Below are 18,744 nucleotides of genomic sequence, written 5' to 3'. Positions count from 1 at the left end.
AGAGAGAGAGAAAGAAAATAAGACAGAAAGAAAGGGAGAAAGGAAGGAAGGATCAGATGTTTCCTGCCAGCTGGTATCAGTAAGTATGTGTCTCATAACACAAATCATAACACCTCTAAAACCGTTACATAGTGTAGGATTATTATGGTGCATGTGTGTGTGTGTGTGTGTGTATGTGTGTGTGTGTATGTGTGTGTATGTGTGTGTGTGTGTGGGGGGGGGCACTAGGGAATCTCTCATGACAGTAATCTGTGAAATGACTGTGTTTTTACTGGACCACAGACGATTATCTGATTATCGAGTCAGTAGGTGTAGTCCTTTTTTCCTCCAGGAAGTTAAATATTTTGACAGCCCTCTGTAAGGAAGTTCAATGTTATTGACAACTAATAGCTATTGTTCCCTACATAGCCCCACCCACTGAAAGCACACTCCATAGGCTCAGATATATGATTGACAGGCAAATCCTACCTTTTACCAAAGGCGGATTATGCTTTCAGTGCAGTTTATCTGTGAGCTGATTAGACAAAAACTATTGGCCTGATTTTCATGAAAATCATGGAAAGGTGTAGCATGGCCAAGCAATACTACCGGTAACCCATCACATTCTGATGTACAACAACAACTTTAGTATCACCCTCACAACTATTGTGATCGAGAAGTCAAACACCTCCAAGATCATGGAGGTTTCTATAGGAATAAATGGACATTGCTTGATTCGCATATGCATGCTGATCTAACTATGTGCCTTGGTGGAGGCGTGCACGCTCTAAGTGCACTTCTTCTTTTGCTCTTTCTGTCAATCTCATAGTGAACAAAGCATACAGTGAAATACCCTCTACACTAACACTTCATATCCTTCATCAAACCATAACTGTACACTCCAACAACACAACATAACAGTCTATAACTATTCATTTAATTTAGCACAGCATGTGCTGCTCATAAGTCCTTGCCCTTGTATTGTGCAGTTCCAAAATATCAGTGCCCAGTGTGACTCTTTAGCCATGGTAGGGATGTGTACCTACTGCCATAGTTACACTGCAACAAGGCATTACCAGGTGTGTGGGTAACACATGTCTGCTGCCATTAGTGTGTGTGATGGAGTGTGTGCAAAACCAACATGTGCATGCATGTGTGTGTGTGTGTGTGTGTGTGTGTTTACCGGTAACTTGGTGAGTGGGGGATTGCTGACATGGCGTCCGAACACCTCCTCCTGGAACTGCAGGAGCTGGACCACCAGGCTGGACAGAGACTTATTGGTAGGAGGCTCCGCCTGGATGTACTGCAGAGCAGGAGCAAAGGGGAGAGAGAAAGGTTACAGAGAGAAAGGGAGGACAAGAGAAATGGACAGATGGAACGAAAACTTCCCCGGTGCAAGGGAGTGTGTGTGTGTGTGTGTGTGTATGCATGTGTACATGAAAAGGGGGTGGTGGGTGGGTGGGTTGGGTAGTTGATGTTTTCCTGGGGCACACAGTGATCCTGGACCACCACTGAGATATAGACAGTGACAGGAAATAAAACAGACTCTCTTCTTAATTTTTTTAAATGTTCTTCTTTTTATTGTGAGCTGGCAACAGTCCCATTTTTCAGTTTCTCATATCTCTGAGAAACATGTTCTTTCCACATTTTTTCTACAGCACAAAGTAAAAAGGGTTACTATCAGTATAATTACATTATTTCAGATCACGTCAGAAAAAATGTTAGATTATTAGTATTAGATTATCCTACCTCACCAAAACCCTCTATTTGTTCTTTAAACGGCTGTATTTTATCTTTATAACACCCTAGCAAAAGAATGGCACGTCCTCTCCATCTAAGGCCAAATGTAGCCAGTAGCCTATGCTATAAGCTGCTAGCCTATAGGCCTAAGTAAAATGGTTCCTAACCAGCAAAGAAATACTTGAAAGAGTTGAATATAGACTATACCCCAATTAATTATTAAATCCTTATAAGTTTACCCTACACACGTCAAGAAGAAACCTGTACGAAAATGAATCTTAAAAATGTAGTCCACTTTTATAAACCCTGCTGGAGCACATACTGTACGGATATTGTAAACCTACAGTAAATGATCCGCGACGCTTCGGCAGTGCACCACCAAATAATTAAAAAGCGTTAAGGCTGCTGTCTGTTCCAAGTCCAACTCTGAAATCATGTTTACATTGACAGCGTGACGCTACCTGAAACAATGCAAAAATCCCAGTGGCATCAAATGAGTACAGTTATTTTGCTGGACTCCTGTAAAAAGGAGGCTGAGATCAACCATTCCCATTACCCGCCGCATTTTGCATAAACTTTATGAAAATAATATACCGGCTATAACGCTAAGAAAGGATATATTGAAAGGGAAAACGTTCAATTCTGTCAATTGACTGCTACCGGCAAACAAACATAAGGCTACTGACAATGTAGCCCTTAAGACTAGCCTATATAACCTGTTAATTAATTTTTCCATTATCAAAATATTTGTCTTCCGTGAAAAAAGGCGTTTCGTTCAGTAGGCTAAAGTGAGATGCCTAAAAAGGACAATAATTCAGATGTGCACACAAACAAATAGTTTTAATTTGCATCCGTGCTTTGTATTTGCGTGCCGGGGAGGGAGAACGCGAAAACGGCCTTTTGCACATCTGGATTCGTGTACTTGCGCCATCGACGCTATCCAGAGATTGCACCGTTAGCAGTTAGCCCATTCCTTCAACGGAATTGAGGCCATTATTATCATTATCGGCATTCCATTTTCTCTCAAATACCAACACACGTTTCATGTCATATGTTCAAGTGTATGTGAATATGTCTGACGGAAAGAGAGAGACAGAGGCAGAGAAAGAGACAGCGTGACACCGGCAGCTTTTGCATACTGCTCCCTGCATCGTCTATTGTTTCAGTCTGGTTTGTGAACAGCTGGACTGCCTTCCCATCCTACCCTCCCTTCCAGCATCGCAAATCCGACTTCCCTTACCCTCAGTGCGCTCTTTCCTTTAAGATTCCCTGTACTCTTTGGCTACATTTCACGAGAAAAAAATCCACGTTACCTTTTTATAATTCTTTCCCAACCAGACACGGACATTGTCGAACTGCGAGACAGTGTCAGAAGCTTCGAAATATTTTACGTTCGGGCCTCCGTCTTTCTTCCGTACCGCCATCTTTGATGCAGACAAAATTCGAATTTGGGCGCCCCCTGGTGTTATGTAATGCCGCGCATAGAAAATCTAAGCTGTAGCCTAGGTGGATGGGGGAGAAACTGGGCCTAGCCTACGACATTTTGACTCATTTTAGACTTAGTGGGGAAAGCATTTCACAGATTTTGTATCAAACATTGTAATGCCCACATTACCTAATAGCAATCCCTCCTATACAGTTTCCTTCCAGACACTTTTCAGATTCAGATTCATACTTTATTGTCATCAAGGGGAAATTTGTTGTCAATCTGCAGCCTACCACTAACACCTGTACAGATTAAAAATGATGACAAATAAACCGGCACTGTATTGTATAGCTTACACTAACTTGAACTGCAGTTAATGTATTCTGCATATTATTAGGCATATTAGGAGGCTCAATCAAATAATGACCACTCTATGACATTTTGATATTATTTATTTCTATATTAATTTACAAATAATACAGGCATAATAATCATGATTTTGCACCAAATAATTTGTGAACACGACAGACACACCTTATTAAGACAACCTGTGACCTTATCTGTTGATAGCAGGTTTTCAAAAGAATCAGGGATTTTACACACAGGTCTGAACTGAAATTAGGCCTTTGGAATGGCCTTACTACACTAATTTAGACAGTTGGGACATCATAGATCTACTATTGTGCTCATGTCTTCATTGAGTCTTTCTATTCTTTCCTGGAGTAAGTTCATCACTCATTGTTTAAAGTCATGTTGACTTGGACCAAAACTGTGAACTGTATTTCCATAAATAAATTTTCATAAATCACTGTCTTGTACTTTTTTGTTTAGTATTAAAAAAATAATTGAACCCTCCAACATATTTGAAACCACATTTTCCATTCCTAATGCTTTGGACAAATTCTGACCATTTTGGTCCATGCTATATATATTTGCTATTCTTATTTGGTATGTTTTGTCTGCAAACACTAAAGCATTCACACAAACAGTGAATACTTGAAACACAATGTGAAATGTGTCAAATTGGAATTATGTTCCCTGAGCCATCTCAACCTGGGGTGCGTTTCCAAAACTATAGTTGCTAACTAAGTTAGCAACTTTGTTGGTTGCAATGCAGTTTCCCATGGCCAGTCAACTAAGTTGCTACTATTGTTTTGGGAAACGCACCCCTGTGCAGTTTCCTTTATCACATTCCAGGGCTAATAAGCATCAGACATGAGGCAATGACAACGGAGCAAAATCAAACTATATGGCCACTTGTGTTCATACATGTACCTGTATTTTGTGTCAAACTTTGTATGCCTTGTAATGCCTATAATAGCAAACTCACCTCCTTCGTGCAACCATCTCAACATCTGTACGCCTGCCACACATTCAGGGTCCAGCACTACCACCCCCTCATACCCCTATCAACATACAGTACAGTGCAGCTTAGGTACACAGTTTGACAGTGGTTTGAACTTCTGAATGGATTTGTATTTTGAATAAAAGTGGCAACCTACAAATTAAAGTGCCAACCTACATTTGGTTTGAAGTTGTATACCGGTACTTTAAAACTAGAAAAAATTGAATAGGAATTGTACACATCTCTACAGGTGACAGAAGGATATAGAAAAGCCACTGTTCACATACCTCAGGCACATCATGTATGCAAGCATGAGGCTAAACTCAACTGCTTATATTATATTATATTCTACAGTATATTATGCATATATACTGTACATGTGTAAATTGCTTGCGCATCTTTTCAAGGAGTCAGGGAGTGAGGTCATTGTGCAGCTCTCTACACTTAATGTTACTCAAACAACAAATGGTATATTTGCTTGTCCACACACACACACACACACACACACGCTTGTTTGACGCAGCCATCCATAAGCAGTAAAGTAGACAGGTGGAGTAATTGGAGGGCTGCTTTATTGTTGGAAAAAGGTTTCGTGCTCAAATGAAGGCAGTCTGTCCGTGACTCTCTCCATGGCCACACTCTTGTGCAACACACCATTTCATTCCACAACAGCAACAACTAAACAAAACAAAACAAAAAAGAGAAAACAACAAAAAAAAAAAAAACATAAAAACATCTAGCTTTATTTTTGATTATTCTCAGCAAATAAAGTCAGCATCCCCAGTCATGCGAAGATATAACATAGGCACATGTTAATCAGAATGAGTGAGGTCTCTACAGAAAGAACACAATAACAGAGAGATGAGAGAACCATTCGCTGTGTGGCCTCAAAGATTCGGCCCCAAGCAAGGGCCACTTTCACACAACAGCCCACTGTTTTGGATTGATACAGACGTGATTGGAGGTACAGGCCCTTGTTGCCAGGGGCCTGTTCACCTTTGACATTGTAGGCAAGGCGAACTCCAACTGATCAGAGGGCTTGCAATGTTTGGATCATTTATCCTTTTTCTTTGTTAACAAACACAATAAGCAGCTGAAAAGGCACGTGCCGTTTAGACGTATTGCACCTGAAATTAACAGAACAATGAAAACCATGATTATTTAAAATAAATTATAATAAAGCCATTATCATTGCACTAGTGTTTGTGTGTTGGTGTGGGTGGGGGGTGGGGGTCTAGAATTAAACAAGCATTGAACAGTCACACACACCCACACATACTCACACACACAGGTGTAAGGAACATTTACTACACAGGGGTTTGAATTAGTGCTTAGGGAAAAGGAGAATGTATGTGAAGGAAGGACTAGGATAAAAGTGCGAGGAAACACACTCGTATAAAAGGAGTATGAGTGTGTGTGTGTGTGTGTGTGCCTCTGTGTGTGTGTATGTGACTGTGTTTGGGTGAGACTGAGTGAGCGAATGTGTATAAAAAAGGTGTGTCTGTGTGTGGTTTGCTTACTGATGTTGTGTAGCCAAAAATACAAACGATGGGGCTGTGGCTCACACAGTTACTATGGACACACACACATACACACATTTGTGTGTCTGTCTGCATGCACGATATAGCTCTATATTTGCATTGATTTATACATACGCTTTTAAATTTTCATATAATTCTTTAATTTTAGATTTCACTCGTAAAAGTTAAAGTGTCTCATCAAATGTAATTCCCTCTAAACCTTTTCCAAACTAGCCACAGGTGCTCTAAGCCAGTCAGCCGGGGTTAAGAATACTTTGCTGGATAAGATTAATAGCAATAGTTTTTAACCACTTCTGTATTTACAAAATCTAAGCATGCTGTTAAAATAAAATTATATATTACATTATTTATAGTCCCTTAAAAAGTTCATTCTTAACTTTTTAGCATTTGTGCCGTTTACATTATAGCTTGTACTGTACATTTTTATATTGTCTGTCTTTATCATTTGGTTTTATTTTGTGATGACTGATTCTGATTTTTCTTTACTTATTTTTAATGAATGTGAATGGTTGTTCAGTAAGGGGGAAGCAGTGATGGTTTTTCATTTTGAGTTTTGTCTTTTTTTTCTTTCTTTCTGTTCTTTCTTTTTTTTTTTGGTTTATGTGTATGCCCACGCTCTGTCATGCAGCAGCCAGAATTGGAGGAAGAGGAAGAGAGAAGGATCTATAGAAGTCAGAAATTACATCACTACAGGAAGCAGCTCCAGGATTCTGACGGTGTTCCAGCTTTTTTCTTTTTTTGCCCCCTGCTTGAAGAGAAGGAGTTCTCGAGACCTGACTCTAAGGGCACAGGGTGCAACCCCTGATGCTCAAATCTTTTTTTTTTACCTTCCAACACACCTGTCTCTCACACATATCCCTCTATTCCTTACAACAATACACCCGTCATTCTATACGTTACAGCATACACACACACACAACTTTTAATGCCTTGTTACACATGCTTACACGTCTCACTATTTCACAACTTGTGAATATTAGCATCCTTCAACACACAAACACACACATGCTTACCACCCCAAAAAAAAAAATTGTTCACAAAGATACAACATAATGAGAATGTTCTAATAACGATGACATTTAAATAATGAAACACTCTCTTTGAGAGACACTGAAAGACACTCCCTTTCTGCTGCGACCACACACATTCTCTCTCCTCTCTCCTCCACCTCCCAGGACGTCTTTATTAAAAAGCCAGACGGACCCAGCAGGACAGTGCCGCCACAGAGGGCATTTGCGAAGCAGCAGAGTTTAAACAGAAAAATCAACACCCTCTCCAGACGACTTTGACTTTTCCAACATGTTCAAGCTTGTCCTAATAGCCCTGAAGTTATGATCATCTCTCTTGGACTCTTACAGACAGACACACATACACACATACTCACGCAACAGCCCCTGCCCAAGGTCGACCCTCTCCAAGGGCAACTCGAAGGATGCTAGGCTGATTAACAAAATTGCTGCATAAAAAGAAACTATAGGCTTTTAAAATATACAGTCTTTAGCAATAACCTCTCTCTCTCTCTCGCTCTCTCTCTTTCTCTCTCTCTATGTGCCACAAAGCGGTCAATCATCAACATTCATTTCTGATTTGTCAAGAGGCCTCTACTGCAGTCATAACTGACCAATGGAGCAACTTCTGGTTTAGAAGAGCCATCGCACACGGTTACACAACTGGCCTAAAGCCAAACTCTCTCCTGAGAGCCCTAAGTTCAAGCTCAGCCCTGTGACTTCCACCCAGTGGCAGGCTGAGCGCTATCGCCCCCTGGTGGTCTATGATTCCTCATGACTACTCATGGCTGATTACTCATGCAGATTTCTGAACAAAGCATGCCATCATGCATCATCGTTATGCATTGAACAAGCACAATTATCCATTAATGAGTCTGGACTTGCGTGTATGTGTGTGTATGTATATGTATGTGTGTGTGTGTGTGTGTGTATGTTTACGTATACTTATGGGGTCCTGGTAAGCTGCACCAGCTTGGACAAATAAGTCTGACATCATGACAACAAAGAAATGTATGAGGAGTTACTGATGGTGACATTGCTGTAAATATCATGAGGAACATTTTTGGATGGTGATAAAGTTTTCTCCACATTTTCCTGTTTTTGTTTTTTTGTTTGTTTGTTTGTTTGTTTTTTTGCCCTTCAAGTAATGCAAAAAAACCCCAAAGGAGTGCCCACCCAGGCTCAGCCTCTGAGAAGGAGTCGAGAGAGAGAGGTCTCCGCTCTCCCCTTCCTATAGTTTTAGTGTCTGTTCAGTTTGCATGTTCGCTCAGTGCCACCACCAGAGCTGGGTTGAGCTGAGTAGAGAGGGCAGAGTGGTGATTGGTGTATACAGCTCAGAACACACATGCCAGAACCAATGAGGGTCCGGGGTGGGTGGACGCCCCCCCCCCCCCCCCCCCAATCTGAACACCTCCACCACTGCAGGTCTGCAGCTCAGTGTCTGTATGTTTTTGAGTCTAAGTTTGGATGCAACAAAATAGGACAAAAGCAGATAATGTTTGATTTCATCTTAAAGAGTCTTCAAGGTTCAAGGAAACTGCTCCACTCTCTCGCTCCACTGTTAGACCGGTGAAGTCTGTAAACAATTTTTTGTTTCTTATTCTTATTTTTGAATATCTTTTTTTTTGTTTGTTAACTTGCAAATGAAATTTTTATCTGTACATGTGTGATTAGATTCTCTCTTTCTTTTGCTTGAAGTTAATAGTTATGTTATTATTCTTAGTATTATTGGTATGAAAAGTCTCAGGGAGAGGTGACAGCCTAACACTTGGACTCCCTGACGTCTTTTTGGTTTCGGCCCTTTTCCTTGCGCCCTTTGCCCTCGTTTTCTTCATGCTTGTCCTTATCGGGCTTGGTGACGCTGTCATACGACGGCAATGACGCGGTCGAGGGTGTGTTCTCCTTCTTTTCCTGATTGGTTTCTCCATTCTCCAACTTGTTGTTGGTGCGCCGACGTTTGCAGATGAAGCCGGACCGCGCCAGGTAAGACCGGTAGGCCCGCTGGATGACCACAGCCGACACCTCCTCCTGTTTGCGACGCAGGGTGGTGGTGATGGGCTCGTAGGACACCTTAGATGGGTTGGCTGCCACAAAACGCTCCTCCATCTGCTGTCGCATCATGTCCAGGTCGCCGCTGTCGCCCAGCACGCGCTTGGTGAAGGCGAAGAGGATGTCCAGGCAGTGGATGCGGTCGCCGCTGACCATGGGCAGGTCCATGGCAATGAGCTCAATGATGTTGGGCTTGGGCACTCGCAGTGGGTGCTCTAGTGTGTCGGCAAAGTCGGGCAGCTTGGCGAAGGTGATGAACTGCGAGGCGTCCGGGTCGAACTTCTCCCAGATCTCGTAGAAGGACTCGAAGTCGTCCTCGCAGAGCGGGTCGGCGCTCTCCTCCGTGGCCACGCTAAAGTTCTCCAGGATGATGGCGATGTACATGTTGACCACAATGAGGAAGGACACGATGATGTACATGACGAAGAAGAAGATGCCCACTGAAGGGTTCCCACAGTTCCCTCGGGTCGTCGTGCCAGGTTGGTCTTTGAGGGGATCGCAGTCGGGATCGTAGTTCATGATTGGGGCCAAGAGTCCATCCCATCCAGCTGATGTAGTGATCATGAACAAGATGATCATAGAGTTGCCGAAAGTCTCAAAGTTGTACATGTCGTCGATGCCCAATTCTCTCTTCACGTAGGCGAAGTTGGACATGCCGAAGATGGAGAAGATGAACATGACCAGAAATAGCAGGAGCCCGATGTTAAACAGGGCAGGGAGTGACATCATCAAGGCAAAGAGCAGAGTTCGGATGCCCTTGGCTCCTTTGATGAGACGCAGGATACGACCAATACGTGCCAGACGGATCACCCTGAATAGTGTCGGTGACACAAAGTACTTCTCAATCAGGTCCGCCAGGAACATACCTGCAAAACACAGAGAGAAAGAGATACATTTCAGTACAAAATAATGTGCCACAATGACATGTATTAAGAAATACCAAACGTGAAAGAACATGTTCATATATTATTTTAACTTCCCCTTCATTTAATATTGTCTTCACAAGGAATCAGTAAGAGAAGCAAATTCAAGACAAACTGGGTCATATCCAGTCAGTTCCCATGGTGCTTTGCAGGCCTTTTCTTTGGCTTGGCTTTGCAGTATCAGTAGTGCAGTGTCTCACCACCAGAGGCCAGCAGATCATGGGCTAAGCTCTGCTGAGTCATGAGGACCCGTATTCACAGAATTCCTCCTCCATAAAAGGTGGAGGGGGCATTATAGTGCAATTATATTATTTCATTAACACTACTGACCTGGAAGCATGATACTCCAGTCACTTGGTCTACATACATACGTCAGAATCTCTCTGTTCATTTGTTTGGCTGAAAACTATTGAGTGGTTGACTAAACACCTTTTGTGATTATTAGACCACAAAAACTCACCCACTATAAAGAGGATGACCACTTGAAAACTCACCCACTATAGAAAGGATGACCACATATAAACTCACCCACGATAGAGAGGATGACCACAACACAATCAAAGACGTTCCAGCCGTTGGTGAAGTAGTAATGTCTCAGTGCAAAAAGTTTGAGCACAAACTCTGAGGTGAAGACGACGATGAAGATGAAATTGACCCAGTAGAGGATGTTCTCCGTCTCCTCCGACTGGTCATCTGTTTCCACCATCATGGTCACCATGTTGAGGCAGATCAGGATCATGATGGAAATGTCAAATACTTGCTGGGTCACAAAGTCAAACACCTTCCCCTGGATGTTGTTCTGCAAAAACACAGAGAGAAAGAGAGAGAGCGAGAGATAGAGAGAGAGGAAGTCTTTTAAAAACATTTTGCGAGATCATGGATACAATCGCCTTCCGACCCACCATTTCTTCACAATTCAAGCCATGTTGTCAGTTTGTTGGTAAAATAGATTAAGAGAGAAAGAGAGAAAGAGCCATTCTAAGAGACTAAGAAAGCATCAGCCCAATAGTTAGGGTGATAAATGGATACTGCACCAGAGGTCTGGGAATGGGCTTCTGTGGCTTCTTAGAGCCCAGCTTCTTCATGGCGTTGTAGTACTTCTTCTGTTCCTCTGTCATGAAGATGTCCTGACCTCCAAAGTATAGGCAAAACACAAGTTTGATTACAACCATGAAATGACCCGGAGAGATCAAATGACCAATTACCACTGCTGTACATTCAAAAGGCCAACGCTATGCTAGTTAGATTCTGAAAATTGAATGGCAGCCAGTTGCTTTGTCTCTCAATTGTGTCGTCCATGTGAGTGAAAGGCAAGAGAGCAAGATGGTGAGCTCTTATCTTTTTCTTCTGCTGGTTGAAGTTGTCGATGATGACACCAATGAAGAGATTGAGGGTGAAGAAAGAACCGAAGATGATGAAGATGACAAAGTACATGTACATGTAGATGTTGTCCTCGTACATAGGCTGGTCTTCCACCTACACATAGACAATACAAAATACACCATAGATTTATTAAACGTGACAGGTTGGTCTTACACATACACATGAACACAGAACATCAAAAATGTCATATCAGATTAATTTACCAACACCCTCACTGATTGTTGTATATTATATTGTACTGTATAATGCTGTATTTAACAGTAAGGTCTCAGGACCTTTCTGGAGTCCACTGCAGCGTACATGATGTCCATCCACCCTTTGAAGGTAGCCTACAGAAGAGAAAATGCAGAAATAGGAGTCAGTTTTTACAAAAGGTGGTTGATTGTTTGTGTACACACTGATCACAGTGTTGATAGGCCAACACTTACCACTTGCAAAAGAGCCAGATAGCCTGCACCCACGTTGTCGAAGTTGATCTTGACGTTTTTCCATCGCACCTCTGAGTGGTTGGAATTGATCAGCTCAAAGCACTGCGTGCGGTTGTTGACATCCTCTGGATCGAAATACTCCTCCGACGTCTCGTTCCAGCAATAGTAGTACTTTCCAGCAAACAGGTTGACCCCCATGATACTGAAGATGAGCCAGAAGATGAGACAGACAAGTAGCACGTTCATGATGGAGGGGATGGCGCCCACCAGAGCGTTCACCACTACCTGCAGCACAGGGGGGGGGGGGGGGGGGGGGGGCAGAATATGTGACAACAATGTAAGATAGATAAATACTGTAGACTTTATACACATTGTACACACTGTAGACACATTATACGTGAAGCAAGGCATCGGGCGTTCAGGAGGAGTTGCTAGACATGCTGTGGGTCTGTTTAAAAAAAAAAAAAAAAAAAAAAAATATATATATATATATATATATATATATATATATATATATAGAAAATGCTTTGGATCCCATGCTTATAGATCTTGTTCTCAGTGTATATCTAGTCAGAGAGACTGACTTCTAGTCTAAATTTAGCTAAATTAATGAACAGAATACGATTAAAAGCAGCTGAAAAATAATCTGGTAAAATGACCAATTATGCCAAAATATGATTTTTATGCCTCAAACATTTATAAAACAAATTAACACTATGACTTAAGGTGATTAAATGCAGGGCAACTTTTTCAACAATGTTGCAGTGCAATGTTACTGACCGATGTTCAAATAAAAATAAAACTCTCTTTGTCCTTACTAACACAACATCTTATCTTCCAAGTGACAGCCAAGAATGTGTGCAGCATCCCTGTCGTGCATGCATACATATGCAAACACATGCAACCCAAAGGAGAGATGGGAAGATGTATAATCTTCCACGCATAATATTACACAGAGGACCTCTAGAGTGTTTGCTAAAGAGTATATATCTTTCACTCCCTGCAAACTCATAACAATCAGAGGGTTAGCTAGGAGCAACTATTCCCCCTTTCTCACAGAAGACAGGAGTTTCACTGCTATCTGCCTCCCTAAAACCACAAAACAATGATATTACAGAAATGTAGCTATCTTGCTTTTCCAAGTACATATACACTATTCATAATGTATGTAAATTGATGTATTACGGATACTGTAAATAGTAAAATAACGATAAAATGGTAACCTGAAAGCTACACCAAGATTGTATCATTTCAGGTGCAGCTGACCATGTAAAGTCACATTAAAGTGGGGGTAAAAACCATAATTAATTACAATACTATACTATACTAGAAATACCATGTTGGTGTTAGTTTATAATAAGTCTTTGCTTTAGGATTTAATTATATATTTAATTTTTTTCCCCAGAATATCTTTAAAACTCTCTATGCAGTGTGTCTTTCCTGAGAGTGTGAGGAGGTTGGAAATGTTGCTCATATGGACAATAATGTGGATGACATGCATAGCCAAGCATTTTTTTTAAAGGGCTGAACACAGAGTCCCTGAGAAACCCCATACAACCCCCACCCCCACCCTCCCGGCCATCCTGAAGGGGGAATCAGACATCTTGGATGTACAGTAAGGTGGAAAGGGGGAGGGTTAACAGCAGCAGGAACTACTGTATAGACAGGACGAGGTTATAGGTTCAGACAGAGACAGTCAGGTGGGGATAGGAGGGAGTTCTTCTTCCTTTATTGTTTTCCACATTCTAGAACTGACAGTTGTTTAAAGAAACTAATTATATTTACTTCAGTACTATACTTAAGTACAATTTTGTATTTGTACTTGTACTGACTTTTACATGTAATGGCAGTAGTTCTACAATGCTGTATTATAAAGTTAGGAATCTGAAATACGTATTCCACCACTGAGCAAAGAGGTCATGTACAATGTAGTCCATGGGCTAGAATGGGTCCTCACCCCCACCTCACACATACTAAACTCAATTGGCATTTTCTAGTAGCTCTAGTCCCAAAGTTTAGGACAAAAAATACACTAATTCTCCATTGCCCGTCTAAATTGGTATAAAGCGGTCAATTTCAACTAAGTGGGCATTGTTACTAATGCTCTTTAATAGTAGTATCATGATCCATGGACTAATGCTTTCTACTCACTGGTCAGGAACAGATTCACCCCGGTAAGCACCCACCTACCCAGCCATGGAAGGGTGGATGGGTGGGTGGGTAGGTATGCATGTAGAGCCAGAATGCAGAGATGCTATAGGGGTGAAGGTGGAGGACACCTAGAATGTTTAGTGAGTATACGGGTGGAGTTTGGAGTTTGGAGCAACAGTGGACGAGATGGCATCAAACAGACTAAGTGACTAAGCAGAGAGAGAGAGAGAGGAAGGGAGAGACAGAGAGAGAGAGAGAGAGAGAGATAGAGAGAGAGAGAGAGAGAGAGAAAAGAACGACTGCGCTGAAAAGCCAAGATGAAAGAGATGAGGAGAGTGGGGAGCAGGGTTGTGCACAATTCGTATTGCAATTCTGCTTCCTGTGTGCTACCTCAATTGAAATGCAAGTGAAATTCAAGAATTGAACTGGAATTTAAGAGGCAGTTTCAAATAAATTCTGGAATTTTGCACAAGCCTGGTGGGGAGAAGGCAGTTGTAGGTCACTGATAACTGAGGAGCACCATTCTATGTCCCAAACACTAAGATCTAGCACTAGCTGGTAACATAGAGTGAACCAATGCTAAAACAGCACAGTAAAATAATAATGTGGTCATTTCAATGGAGACTGGGTGTGATGGTAATGCGCATAGTGGTAGTAACTTCATTAGTTGGCAGTTTAGCTCTTGTTTTGTATTCAGATTGCCATCTTAGCTCATGCCAGCCTTGCACTGCACTCGGCAGATGAATCATCTGCACTTTAATACAAAAACATTTTCTTCTTTTCTCGTCTTTTCTTTTTCATTTGGCTCCAATTTGCCTTAATGGTCGTTGTCTTAAAATGGCTGCTCTTGGCATGCTGTGGAGACAGGCATGCATCGAGCGTCTTACCCTCATGCCCTCAAACCGCGACAAGGCCCTCAGAGGCCTAAGGGCCCGCAAAGTCCTCAGGGACTTAATGGGGCCCAAGTCAGAGTAGCCCAAGGCATTAGCTATGAGGGTGATTATTGACACCTACACACAGAGATACAGAGAGAGAGAGAGGAGGGGAGGAGGAGAAGGGAGGAGGAGAGGAGGAGGGGAAAGGGAGGGGAAGAGAAGGAGGCCACACTGTTAGAGAATCATAAAGGGATTAAGAGAAAGAATGAGAGAAAGAAAGAAAGACAAGAGAAACCCAAAAGTAAGAATGGGCAGAAGGAGGAGACGCACATATAGAGTGAACCTGTGTGCACCACCGCAAGGAAGAGAAAGAAAGATAGAGAGAAAGCTGGAAAGAGAGAGAAAGAGAGAGAGAGAGAAAGAGAGAGAGACCGAGAGGTTAAACAGGGCTCCCATGCACAACAAAACATTGGACACACTAGACATAAATCTCCCATCTATCAGAACTCTGTGATTTAGGTTTGTTTCAGTCACAGCAGGCAAGAGACTGAGCTAAAGGAAGATCAGTTATCATTGGACCTGAAAAATGAAAACCACAGGTCACACAAAGGGAAAAGTAAGTACACGCACACTCACAAGAAAAAAAAAAACTAACAAAATCCTACACACACAAGCATGTTGGCAAAAAACACAGAACACACACGAATGTACACACACAGCACGGTACCCAAACACACACAGTGAGTGCACATTGCACCACTTAAAGTTCGGCAGGGGGGCGGGGGGGGGGGGCGGAGGAAGAGGAAGAGAAGGAGGAGGAGGGCTTTCTGTGAGGTCACTGCTATCTGTGGTCTTACCCTGGCCCCTTATTGGCCTACATCACTGTCACTCAGGCCTGGCCACGCCCGACACCCAGCCAGTACAGTCTCGGCTACGGAAACACACATGTTAGAGCATCTGTACTGCATACACCTCTCTCTCTCTCTCTCTCTCTCTCTCACACACACACACACACACACACACATGCACAAAAACACAAACACCAGCAACTCCAGCAGAGGTTAGCAGGGCCCGTGTCTGTACCACTCCCAGCTTCAGCTGCCTGTGGAACTCAGAGACTCCATACCCAGCTGGTTATCCTAACTTGATCTCACCACTAGAGCACTGACAAATCCTGGTCCTGTCATTAGTTGCTTGTCTTATGGCTCTTATGGCATGTTATGGCATCCACAATTCTGAAGTCTGTCGTGAGACCTACAGATAATGGTAACATTAAACTGTCACAACTGGACATCATAACAACTGACGATGGGATATGACAATGACAGGTTCACAACAAGCTTACGCCAATGTTATAATGGAGAGTTACTCAGTACAGAGTTCTTCTGTGGGTAATCTGAACACTCCCTCTTTAAGCATAATGTTCCCATACATATACTGATTTGTTAGTATAACACTATAACAGCAATGTCATATTCCAGCATTCGTATAATTTGATACTATGACAACCTATGGGTATGTTACATTACTTGTACTGTAATTAGACTGAGGAAAAGCTGGCTTAATAAATGACCTGTGACAGGAAAGTGACACTATTACATGTGTACTGTACAGGTGCTTGAGTTAGAACAGCTACTATTGCCCTTGTTACAGTATAACTACACCAGCACTTTTAAATACATTGGTGTATGATAACAATATAAACAATATAGCAATTAGGCTATATGAAAATGAATGCCAGCTGGTTGTTTGGTCTCTCCGATGTGTCACCTGTGAGACTACAGGGTTAGGATTAGGTTTTATTCATGGGTTTCATCAGGTCCCTTTCCACAGGTGTATACAATCATGCACCTTGATTATGAATGCAGACTGCATGGTGCTTGATTAATACACCTGTGTAAAGGGACCTGATAAAACCCATGAATAGTGATGTAACTACCAACTAACTAACACCAATCAAGTGCTCTTACACTCTGATAATTAGAATAGGCCTATTACAAAGTCCTTAATGGTAAAGTTGCACTGTAACATGGGCTTTGATGAAGAAAGGTTTTTTCCTGTGTTTTCCATCTTTCCGCCCTGTAGTGATGGTCTCTATGTCAATGTCTGCAAGACAAAAACACCACTTGACAGGAAACACATTTTAAAATGACCCCTTATCTCTTTCAGACGTGTCACAAGAAACAGTATGTGAACAGGATCTTATCTCCGATATGTTCCAAATCACTGTACGTGCCACAGTGGGAAATGCTGGACTGAACAAGGCTGTGGCCACAGCACCAAAGGAGGGGAATATACATGAAGACTATATACATGAAGACTATATACATGGCTATATACATGAATACAATTGAATTGAGTTGATTTGGGTAGCAACTTCACCTCTATGGGGTGCCATACAGTAGTATGCCAATATTCCATGATAATTAGTGCTTCCATCCCAACCATTGCAAAACAGCGTGATGGATTGTAGGTAGTAAGTATTTTATAAATGGTTAAGTAACCCCCTGATTGAAACATACAGTATACTGTAGAGAAAATCTCTTCTTGAAAGATTTAATAGGTGCAGGAAAGGCTTGATATCTTGCCAACAACCCACACGAGCAGATTTCCCTTGATATTGAAACTAAATATATCTATTTTCCCTGAAGCTGGTGAATAAATACATATAAATAAATGAATATACATAAATATAATATTCTACAATACATTTGCAATAAAACACTTTTCTATACTTTTCTAGCTCAACGTAAAATATGCTGGCAGCAGATGGCCAAATACTATGGAATATACACAGGGTGAAACAGAATAAAGTCATCCAATCAAAAAAAGGTACATACCGTTTAATTATACAGTATTACCAAATGTAAGAATCACACAAACATAAACACTCACTCGAACACATGCACACAAAGAGTCACAGACACAGACACATACACACACACACACACACACACACACACACACACACACACACACACACACACACACACACACACACACACACACACACACACACACACTACACAGTCTCAGACATGGGCACACCCCACTGACACTCATACAGAATCACAGGCAAACACACATGGACAAACAAACTCACAAATTAACATTTAGTGGGGATGCTAATGAATTTGAGAACTACCACTTTAAACTTAATTTGTATTATGTATGTCAAATCGTTTGCTACTTCTCCATTAGAATTCCATTCTCCATTCTTGAATTTCCCATAGGGATCAATAAAGTATCTATCTATCTATCTATCTAGAACAAAACATATATCCACTGTTCATTGGAATCTTTTGTGTACAGTATACAGTTTTCAATACTTTCACAGGGTACATGGCAGCTCTAGATTGAGACGCATTCTTTAGAATGTCAATTGATGTCTTGTATCTGAGCATAATGGGACATTAATTAACAGGTCATCAATTTATTTGTGTTATTACAATAGTCTAAGTTATTTGTGTTATTATAATAGTCTAAGTCCAATCAGTCATGTTAAGTCTTCACATAGAGCCACTACACTTTGAGAGGCTTCTGCAGAAGTCCTATCTAGGTAACTCTTTTTCAATGTTACCACTCTATATTCCAACAGACTGACTTCCTTCAACTGTTTCTATGACCTGCAGGATATACTGTACATAAGGAATAATAGTCACTAAGGTATCTTTCTATACAAAAATATTTAACAAACGGAGGCAAAGAATTTCTCATATCGCAACATTTTTACGTTACGATAAGGGCGTTATACCGCTTGCCACCCAGCTGCAACGCATGTATTTAGGCATGCATGTGTAGCCCACAACAAAAGGAAACATTTGGTTCAGCTTAAAATAAGACAACCAGCTTAGTTTAGGGTACAGTATTTCCTCAGTCATGGACAAGAATGATAAT

The 18,744-nt window shown here is 41.6% G+C and overlaps 2 protein-coding genes across 7 annotated transcripts in view; both read right to left on the bottom strand.

Moving 5' to 3' along the window:
• smarcc2 (SWI/SNF related BAF chromatin remodeling complex subunit C2) overlaps positions 1 to 3,143 on the bottom strand; it is an 18,893-nt gene extending 15,750 nt beyond the window's left edge. For all 6 annotated transcript variants that reach the window (XM_076267870.1, XM_076267872.1, XM_076267873.1 and 3 more), the window contains exons 1-2: positions 3,033 to 3,143; positions 1,163 to 1,282 (exon numbers count right to left, since the gene is read on the bottom strand). In XM_076267870.1, the coding sequence (XP_076123985.1) occupies positions 1,163 to 1,282; positions 3,033 to 3,143 (231 nt within the window). The remainder of the gene's footprint in view (positions 1 to 1,162; positions 1,283 to 3,032) is intronic.
• A 5,302-nt stretch (positions 3,144 to 8,445) lies between these two features.
• LOC143104735 (sodium channel protein type 8 subunit alpha-like) overlaps positions 8,446 to 18,744 on the bottom strand; it is a 34,195-nt gene continuing 23,896 nt past the window's right edge. Inside the window, exons 20-25 of the mRNA XM_076269000.1 lie at positions 11,822 to 12,106; positions 11,669 to 11,722; positions 11,349 to 11,486; positions 11,045 to 11,149; positions 10,539 to 10,809; positions 8,446 to 9,953 (exon numbers count right to left, since the gene is read on the bottom strand). Coding sequence (XP_076125115.1) covers positions 8,800 to 9,953; positions 10,539 to 10,809; positions 11,045 to 11,149; positions 11,349 to 11,486; positions 11,669 to 11,722; positions 11,822 to 12,106 — 2,007 coding nt within the window. The 3' untranslated portion in view covers positions 8,446 to 8,799. The remainder of the gene's footprint in view (positions 9,954 to 10,538; positions 10,810 to 11,044; positions 11,150 to 11,348; positions 11,487 to 11,668; positions 11,723 to 11,821; positions 12,107 to 18,744) is intronic.

This window comes from Alosa pseudoharengus, unplaced genomic scaffold, assembly GCF_046254945.1.
Source record: "Alosa pseudoharengus isolate Yale_2024_CS ecotype anadromous, Long Island Sound unplaced genomic scaffold, YU_APseudo_1.1 YU_APseudo_1.1_scf_5, whole genome shotgun sequence".
Taxonomy (NCBI): Eukaryota; Metazoa; Chordata; class Actinopteri; order Clupeiformes; family Clupeidae; genus Alosa; species Alosa pseudoharengus.
This window is presented reverse-complemented; position numbering and strand designations above follow the sequence as displayed.